Below are 9,549 nucleotides of genomic sequence, written 5' to 3'. Positions count from 1 at the left end.
ATTCTCCACATAATCACCTCGATCTTGGGTGTATCAGAAACGCTTTGGGACAACAATAAGTCTTGTGTGTGTGTACTGACACTGTTGCGGCAGTGACAGTCTACTGACATTAAGAAAGCCAGATGTGGAGGACTTATATCAACTGCTGATAATATCGGGCGAGGCGGTCAGACAGTAGTTCGCACATGGGGACGAGTGCTGCTGCTATCCACTCGAGACTACCGGGACACCCATGCCTGCAAACAGCCCTTTCCCGCGGGTTCCCCCGCCGGGCAGCCGCGGAGGGGCGCGGTGTGGCTGGCGGGCCGAGGGGGCCCCAGGGCTGCCCCCGCCCTGGCACGGCGGCCCTCCGCCCGCCGCCGCGGCTCCGGGAGCCCTGCCCTGGCACCCCGTCCCTGGCCCCACCCTGGCCCTCTTGGCCGGGAACGGCCCGGCGAAGGCAAGGACGGGGAGGGTGTCGAGGACTAGGGCAGGAGGGCTCAGCCGTCCCCCAGCAACTGGGGAAGAAGGCTAAAGAGCTGAGCGGAGGCAACGCTGCCCTCGCTAGCACAGAGCTTTGCGAGTGGGGCTGCCAGGGACCGGTGGCGAAGGGGGCCCGAGAACCCCCAGTTGCGAGATGCTCCACGCCCTGGGCAGCTGGAGGAGCAACTGTGCGTGCTCTGCGGAGGGGTGAGGATTTTCATTTTAGCCTTTGGTGGTCTCGCTGGTTTCCTTAGGTTCCCACGCCAGGGGGAGAGGTTTCGACCGGTGTATTGAGGGGTCTCCCCCACCCTAACGAAATAACCAGGGCAGGGGGGCTTTCCTACGGCGAGGAATTGTCCCCATGAGCCATAACAGGCGTTTTCCCCCCACCCCCCCCCCCAACCCAGAGCGCTCCGTGCCGAGGTAGCGCTCGCAGGGTACGTCCCTAAGAGGACTCCTGCCTTCTTACACGCCCAAGCATGTGCTTTCCAGATGGGGAGCGGCTCCCAGCGCCCTGCCCGCGGTCGGCAGAGACACAAGTCCGCCCTACACGATCACTACGGAAACCTCTGCTCCCGGCGTAGGTGTGCTGGGCACATTTTCCATTCTGGGGAGCATGGGAGAAACAGAGGGTGTATTACACCGACACGCTCTGGCAGTCAGATGATGTTTCTATGAGCTCGTTCAGGGTGGGTAGAGAGGGGAGAGTTGCGGGAAGATGCCTCGGTGGTGCCATTTTTACAGATGGTCATTTACACCTCTCTATGGATGTGTTAGGCTTATGCTGATGACCAGGAGCAAAGAAAGAGCTCTGTCACAGATCTGCTCTTGCCGCCTCTAACTCGGACCTCTCTAGGAGCGGCCAGTCCCGCCGCAGAGCGCTGCTCCCGCAGCAGGGCGGGCTGTACGGCTGCGGGCAGGGCAGCGGGCAGGGCTGGGCAGGGGAGGCGGCCAGACGCGCACCCGTGAACTGACCCAGAGGGAGCGCGGAGGACCTCATGGCTTTGGATCAAGAAGTTACACCTAGAAAGTGTCTTTATTGTTGAGAAAGAATTTGCGTGCGGTTTGCGTGGGACCCTTACCCTCTGCCCTCCGAGCTCTGCCTGGTCGAACACATTTGATTCCCCTTGGGGAGGCACAGCAGCTCATATAAAAAAGACATTGTTGTCTTTGGAGAGCCCTGTGCGCACTTTCAAAAGCTGATCCTTGAGTTCCCAGCCCCCGCAATCCAGTTGATGAGGAAACGCTCTGCGGTCTTGGTGGCACCGTTTCCATTGGGATTGGCACCATTTGATTGACAAAGTCTCCCATTCTTCCACCTCTCGAGTGTTATCAAAAGGATTGTGTGGGGTCAGAAGCTATTGAAGGGACGTCCGTGTAGCCGCATTTCTGCAAACACGGGGTGAAAACCGTGCTTTTCTCATGAAAATGCTTCCACCAGGCAGAACGCATCTCATCTTCCTTGCTCTCCTCCTTAGTATTTCTTTTTAACTCGAGTGTTTTACTAAGCAGCATCGCCAGGTAAACGAACATATCGCTAAAGGAAGCCTAGGCAGGATTCTGTCGGGACGGCCACCCTCCCCGGTAGCTGGGAGCAGCCATCTCCGGCAGACGAAACTCCAGTGGAGGGGTTGAAAGAAAAGGAAGAGTGAAGGGACACGGCAACAGCGAAGAAGTTTTCTCGCCCCTTGTCCATGGTGTGACTCGCCCTGATATAGCTCACTTGGGGCAGGAAAGCAGGTGCAGAGGCTGACCCGTTTCCTTTACACCACGTCGATCTAGCCGGGCTAAATGTAGCTTTGCCTGTAGGCGAGCCGGTGTACTCCGAACTCAGCCGTCAGACGTGCACAAGAGAGTTTCACCCGCTTCCCAGCAAAGGTGAACGAAGAGCTCTCGCATTAGCTTCCCTCTGCCAGACTCCGCGCAGAGCCAAGGCCCGACTCGCTCGGAATAACCTAACCAAGCAATGTTTCGGAGGCGATTTAAGCCGCGCTCATTCGAGTGAGAGGATAAGTAAGGTCTGTCAGGCGCAGCCGGCGGCCAAAGGGTCGTTCGGGCGGCGCTCCGGGGCCGGCGCAGGACGGCGGGGAGTCTGGTCCGCCCGCCTGTCCAGAGCCCCGCTCCCCGCTCCCTGCTCCCCGCTCCCCGCTCCCCGCTCCCCGCTCCCGGAGCTGCTGCTGGGGCCTACCCAGCTGCCCCACCTCGCACTCTGTCCATGGGAACGGAGTCGCTGCTCCTGCCCCACAAATTGCGCGGTCACTCGCCGCCTTTCGTCTCTGATTAAAGCCGACCAAGTCGTCGTTTTGGTGGATCCTGAAGTATTTTATTTTTTTTTCCTTCCATCTACCCCCTCCTTTTAAAGGCTCATAAAAGATGCATAGGGATGGAGTGATTGATAAACTCGGAGTGAAAAAAAAACAACCACAAACCCCAAACAATCAAACCGCTAAGACAAGGTCGAATGTCTCCCTGTGCAGGAACAAAACCAAAGACCATACTAAAAAATACGTGCAGAAAGGGGAAAAACGGGGCGGGGGGGGGGGCATGTAGAGAAATGTTCCGGAGATCTGGAAAGACAACATTGAAAGGTTTTAAAAGAAAAGAGGAAAAAGAAGAGGTAAAACCCAAACGCCTTTCTAGTCCAAGTCGCCCTTCTGTGCCTTTGGTGACCCAGCAGACTTACAACCAGCCCACTTCGGGATATTCAGCCTTGAGGGAGCTAATGCCGAAAGAAGCAGCTGAGATGATGTAAGAGAGCTGGAGGCCTGATTGAAGGAAAGTTCCCCCGATTATATTTGTGTGGAAAAGCTCACCTCTTGCAGAGCTCTAAAGTGTAATCAAGACTGAGGCTTACACTTGAAAGATGTTAACTCTCATACGGGAACCTACTTTCTCCTAAACGGTTTCTTGCCTAGTGAATGAGAGCCTCCCAATTGAAGCAAAATGATCCTTATGTACTAATATCAAGCACAGCCACAAAGCGACCGGCTATTTATGCTGCCACTTTAGACAAAGATATTTAGTTATTCCCGGGTAGCAAGTGCACTTTTGCATTTTTAAGCACGAACCAGCCCAGCACAAACATATTTACAAGTGCAATTACTAAATAGTTACTTGACACTTCAAAGTCCCAGGGTTAACTGTACCTTCGCTGTAATTTTCTTAATATTCAGGTAATCGCTGCATTAAATTGTGGTTGCCAGGGCCGTAGGCCGGGTGTGAAACACTCAGGGGAGGTTTCTCTTCTCCGCCAGGATCACCCCGAAATATAAGCTTTGGAGACACTAGGCGCTGAAAGATTTCTTCAAAGACGCGAGTGACATTAGCTACTGGCTGCCTGTAAGTGTGCGTGTGGCTGTGAATGGATAGCTTTTGTTTTCACACCGGATCCGAGAACAGATCCGAAAGTGCCAGAAATTGCAGTTTATTGGAAACTACAGGGAATTCATTGGCAAGGTCGTGTAGCAGATGACCGGAGAGGTCTTCTCCATCCAGCTCCCGTGCTGTATAAATAACCTTAGAAAGCGGCTTCAGCTTCAGAGGGACCGCGAGAGACTGTGAGAATCTTTGCCTTTGAAAATACAACAAGCGACATTTTGCGCTAACCTATTTTTCCTCGGTCTCTCGCCCCAGGCAATTAAATTGCTGCTTGATTTTGCAAACTTGTGTTTTCCACCCCTCTCTGAGATATTAAAAAAATAATAATCCCTTTTTGAGAGGAATTTACAGGTTTAGGGTAAGAAACAATCCTTGCACTGAGTGTCTTAGGAGACATAGAGAGTGTTCCCGAGATGCGAAACCCCAAGCGCTTGTTCAGCCCAAGCCGGCCGGGGCATCTGACAAGGCAGTGCGGGGAGTGCGGGGCATGGGGAACTGTGGTCCGGAGAGAAAGATCTGCCCTCCGGAGAGTTGTCCTCCCGGCGGCGGGGCTCCTTCCGGACCAAACTTAGTGGGGAAAGAGGGAGATTCTGTCCTTTGGCTTACTGGCATTCCACCCCGTTTCCCCAGCTCTCACAAAGGCTGGGCTGACAGCCTTGCCACCCGGGAGCTGTTTTAAAATCCTTTCACCCAGTCAAACGGTGGTCTTTTTGCTTTGCTTTCCATTTCCCGTCCACGATATTGCCGCCCCCGAGAAAAAAAAAAGAGGGGGAAAAAAAAGAAATAAAAGAGTTGTGCTCACGGGGTCTTTCTTTCTTTTTTTTTTTTTTCCCTCTCTCTCCCGTCCTCTCTGTCTCTCTCTCTCCTTTTTTTTTTTTTCCTAAAGACATAAAAAAATTCTGACAAGTAAAACTTAAAGGTGTTTACCTTGTCATCAGCATGTAAGCTAATTATCTTGGGCAAGATGTAGGCTTCTATTGTCTTGTTGCTTTAGTGCCTATGCCCCGCCTCTGGTGGCAGCCTAAAACCTGGCGTCTGGCTAAAACAAACGAAAGGCAGCCCTGAGCCTCCACTCAATCCAATTAAGGCGGACTTCGTCCACTCGGTTACGTGTACATCCAACAAGATCGGCGTTAAGGCAACACCAGAATATCTGGCAAAAAAAAAAAAAAAAAAAAAAAAAAAAAAAAAGATTTGCCTCCCCTTCCTTTTTTTTTTTTTTTTTTTTTTTCCCCAGCCGCCGAATCATGTCGATGAGCCCAAAGCATACGACTCCTTTCTCAGTGTCTGACATCTTGAGTCCTTTGGAGGAAAGCTACAAGAAAGTGGGCATGGAGGCCAGTAACTTGGGGGCTCCCCTGTCAGCCTACAGACAGTCTCAGGTTTCTCAGCCGGCCATGCAGCAGCACCCCATGGGCCACAACGGAACAGTGACTGCCGCCTACCATATGACAGCGGCAGGGGTCCCCCAGCTCTCCCATGCTACGATGGGGGGCTATTGCAATGGGAACCTGGGCAACATGAGCGAGCTGCCGCCTTACCAGGACACCATGAGGAACAGCGCTTCGGCGACAGGATGGTACGGCACCAACCCGGATCCCCGCTTTTCCTCAAGTAAGTCAGCCCGGGGCTGGGGGGCCGAAGGGAGCTTTGCAGCGCAACTGTCCCGACACACCGCGGGCAGCAGGCACGGGGGGTCCGCGACAGGGCAAAAGTCGGTCTCAAACCCAGACGCGCCCCTCAAACCCCAAATTCCTCCTCCTGCCCGAGGATCGCGCTGGGTCCTTCCACCCGGCTGGTTGCACGTCAGCCTGCCGCGCCTGCTTTTTCGGGGCAAGGGGGTTGGAAGCCCCGCTGTGGAGGGGAGCGGGAGCCTGGCTCTCGCCGTCCAGCGGGGCGGGAGCGTCGCGGCCCGGGGGCCCAAAGGGAGTCTGCAGTGCCCGTCCGCCTGCGCGCATCCCGGCACCGGGCGGGCGAGGGGGGAAGCCGGAGGCGCCGTGGCCGCGTCCCGGGAAGCGGCGGGGGGAGCGGGAGAGTCCTCTTCGGCCGGCGCCGGCGGAGCCGCTCTCCGCGGCTGTCACATTAGGGTACTTTCTAGGCTGTCCTCCCGGGCAGGACGAGGGGCGAGCGGTCGCCCTCATTCACCGGGGCTGGGCCGGCCGAGAAGGGGTCCACCTTTCGCCCCAGGGACGTGACTCGTTGTTTACGAGCGCGGGTGCCCCGAGGCGGCGGCCGGGGCTGGGCTGCCGGGGGCTGCGGAGCTCCGCTGGGGGCAGGCGGCGGCGGGGGCTGCCGGAGCGCGGGGCCCCTCTCGGGCCGGGCCGGGCCAAGCCGAGCCGCCTAAAACGTGCCGCCTTCTCCCTTGCAGTCTCCCGCTTCATGGCGCCGTCCTCGGGCATGAACATGGGAGGCATGGGAAGCCTCGGCTCCCTGGGAGATGTGAGCAAGAGCATGGCCCCGCTCCAGAGCACGCCGCGGAGGAAACGGAGGGTCCTTTTTTCGCAGGCCCAGGTTTACGAGCTGGAGAGACGTTTCAAACAACAAAAATACCTCTCCGCCCCGGAGAGGGAACATTTAGCCAGCATGATACATCTCACCCCGACTCAGGTCAAAATCTGGTTCCAGAATCACCGCTACAAGATGAAACGCCAGGCCAAAGACAAGGCTGCGCAGCAGCAGATGCAACAGGAGAACGGCTCCTGCCAGCAGCAGCAGTCTCCCAGAAGGGTGGCAGTGCCAGTGCTTGTGAAGGATGGCAAGCCCTGCCAAGCAGGCTCCAACACACCCACAGCAGCTATCCAGAGCCATCAGCAGCAGGCAGCTACAACGATCACAGTGGCTACCAATGGCAACAGCCTCGGACAGCATCAGAGCCACCAGACAAACAGTGCGGGGCAGTCTCCAGACATGGGACAGCACTCGGCCAGCCCTTCCTCTCTGCAGAGCCAAGTCTCCAGTTTGTCTCACCTAAACTCTTCTACTTCTGACTATGGCACTGCCATGTCTTGCTCCACCTTGCTATACGGTAGGACCTGGTAAAAGGATTAAACAAAGAAAAAGAAAAAAAAAGGCAAAAAGAAAAAAAGAAAAAAAACCAACAGATTTTCCCAGTTACACAAATCTCTGTCCTCTCCAAACTACTGTGTGCTTTTTCTTCTTTTCTTTTTGTTTTTGTTGTTTTCCCCCCCCCCCCCCCCCCTTAATTTTAATGCTCTTCTCCCTTTCCCCCGTTTTACTGAGTGGTCTCTGCGGACCTCTAAGAGAGAGAGACACTTTTTTGTTCCATTTTATTGTTACTGTTGATGGTTTTGGGTCTTTATGTTTTTTCTCCCCCCAAGTTGTCCTACGGGGTGTATAAAAATATTCAGACTAATAACCATGGAGCAGTCTGCAGAAAGGGGACCATCTTTAGGCATGGTCTGAAGACTTGGATATCAGATGTACACTTTGCCAGCGTTTAGGACTTGCATGTAAATACAGAGATTTTGGGGGATGGGGTGGTTTTCCTCTCCAAAAAACGCATTCGCGTCACTCAGACACAAGAAGCAGCTTCCCCCTCCCCGGTCTCTCCCAGCCCACCGCCAGGGCCAGCGGATGGAGACGTGGAATCATCAAAGGCTTGGCTTTTCTTTTCCTCCTTACGTTTGATGTGAACCTGTAGCTGTATAATGCTGTCAAAAGTTGGACTAAACCCATAGTTTTTAGTAGCCTGTATATTTTGTGGTAAAAAGAAAAGGAAAAAAATACAATCAACCAAACCAACCCCCACCTTTTTTTATGGACACTGATCACCCCGTCTTAAATCCTCTGGCAGTTTGTTATTTGCGCACGCCGCCTTTTCCTGTTGTAACTTATGTAGATATTTGGCTTAAATATAGTTCCTAAGAAGCTTCTAATAAATTATACACATTACGAATATTCTTTTTTATTTCCCCCTTTGGTTTCCCCTCCCGGCGCTCCTTTCCTTGCATCTCTCTCCTTTTTTCCTTTTTTCCCCTTTCCCTTCCCCCCTCCCTCCGCTCCCGTTATTTTTTGTTTTGTTTTTCTTTTTTTTTGTTTTTTTTTTCTTTTTTTTTTTTTTCCTTCTTCTTGGTGGAAAAACAACCGGGATATTGCCAGACCCCTCCCAGGGCCAAGACCCTGTTCCCAAAGGAGAGCTGCACCAGAGGGTTAACGGGATACAGGATCAGTCCTCAGTGTGCAAACAGGACAAGCAAACGCGTGGGATTCACAAACTCGAGAGTGAAGGAATGGAGTTCCAAATTCATTAGCTTGATTATTTTTGGGGGGGGATGAGGGTGGGGGCGGTGGGCACCTGAGCGACTTCTTGCTAGAGAAAGTAAAGTATTCCGGGACTAGAAATTCAAATGCCAAAGGCACGGAGGAGAAAGAAGGTAAAAGTCTAATGCCATTAGAAAAAAACAAAATAACGAAGAATCTGCTGCCAGTATAGAACGTGAGTCCGATTTAAAGTGTCCAGTTTTAATACCTTGTAAGGAAAAAAAAAATCATTTCTACCAGGTTTTCCTATGTACTTGTATTTTAAGGGAAGTACAGTCACCTTATTTATAACCAAAATAAAAAGATAGTTTATTGTGTACAACATGTAGTTTGAATTAACTTTCTTTATCAGGCTGTGCTTAATTTTTTACATATCCATATATTTAATTTTCTACATATCCATATATTTAATTTTCTACATATCCAACCCCACACCCCGGGACAAGTCCACGCAGGTTCTCCTGCAGAGCCCACACCGCTACTCAGGCGGAGGTCAGCGGCAGGCTGCGGCTCGGTGGAACACAGACAGGCTTCGGTTGGTTGGTTTGGATGCTGTTTTTCGTGTCGCTTTGTTTTTCAAAGGGGGGGTTGCTTGTTTGTTGGGGATTATTTTGTGTAGCCATTTGGGAAGTTTGTAAAGAGGGAGATGAGGAGAAAGTGCATGCGCGCACGTGGGTGAGTGCGCAGAGGTGCGCGCCGGGCTGAGACACAGAGGGGCGTTTGGAAGGAAGGTAAAGATTATCGGCAATGCAAGGCGGTTAGAGGTTAACTTTTCTGTAAATATACAAAACATATGAAGCTAAACAGCTCGTATCTGACGAGTCCGAAATCCCTGTAATTCTCTATTTTTTCAGGTCCCAAATACCGCTTTTGTGAGTCCAACAAAATATGAAGTATCCCCACTCTAAAAGACCACGTAGCTTGTTTTCCTTTGCATCTGCTGCTCGGTTTCGTTTCTCTTCCAAATCCGTAGAAAGCGATGGCAGTCATTGAAACACCTCTGAATTACAGAGGTATTACGAAATAATCATATTTTTGAAGTGAAAGAAAACAGGTTGCCTGGGATGGAAGCAACCCAACCTCCAATTTAAGTAGCAGCTTTCGAAAGCTCCAGTTCTTTATTTATACAAGATAGCCCGTGTTAGTCGGCCACCAAGTGCTAGTCTGGATGGAGAAAAAGGGAAGTACACGGAAGAAAAAAAAGTATCGGATTCTTTCTGACCCCCTCCCCCTTATTTCTAACTGAAGAACATCACGTGTGTCAACAGGAATTTCGAGACCTTTCATTCTTTATGTTATGTCCTGATTTATACAGCGACATTCTTAACTAACCCAAAGATTATTCATTTTTTTTGTTTGATTTTCTTCTACACAGAATATTCATTTTAGATCTTTAGGACCGTGTTAAGCATGGCAGGGGGATGAGTT

At 52.0% G+C, this 9,549-nt stretch overlaps 1 protein-coding gene across 1 annotated transcript; it reads left to right on the top strand.

Annotated features, from left to right (window-relative positions):
- The first annotated feature begins 616 nt into the window (after positions 1 to 616).
- NKX2-1 (NK2 homeobox 1) lies at positions 617 to 6,956 on the top strand. Its single transcript, XM_062495247.1, has 3 exons — positions 617 to 669; positions 5,078 to 5,454; positions 6,209 to 6,956. The coding sequence occupies exons 1-3, from the start codon at positions 617 to 619 to the stop codon at positions 6,877 to 6,879; spliced, it is 1,101 nt and encodes a 366-aa protein (XP_062351231.1). The 3' UTR covers positions 6,880 to 6,956.
- Positions 6,957 to 9,549: the final 2,593 nt, after the last annotated feature.

The sequence above is a fragment of the Cinclus cinclus genome, chromosome 6 (assembly GCF_963662255.1).
Source record: "Cinclus cinclus chromosome 6, bCinCin1.1, whole genome shotgun sequence".
NCBI classification, from domain to species: domain Eukaryota; kingdom Metazoa; phylum Chordata; class Aves; order Passeriformes; family Cinclidae; genus Cinclus; species Cinclus cinclus.
Note: the sequence above shows the minus strand (reverse complement) of the source record. Positions and strands in the feature narration are given on the sequence as shown.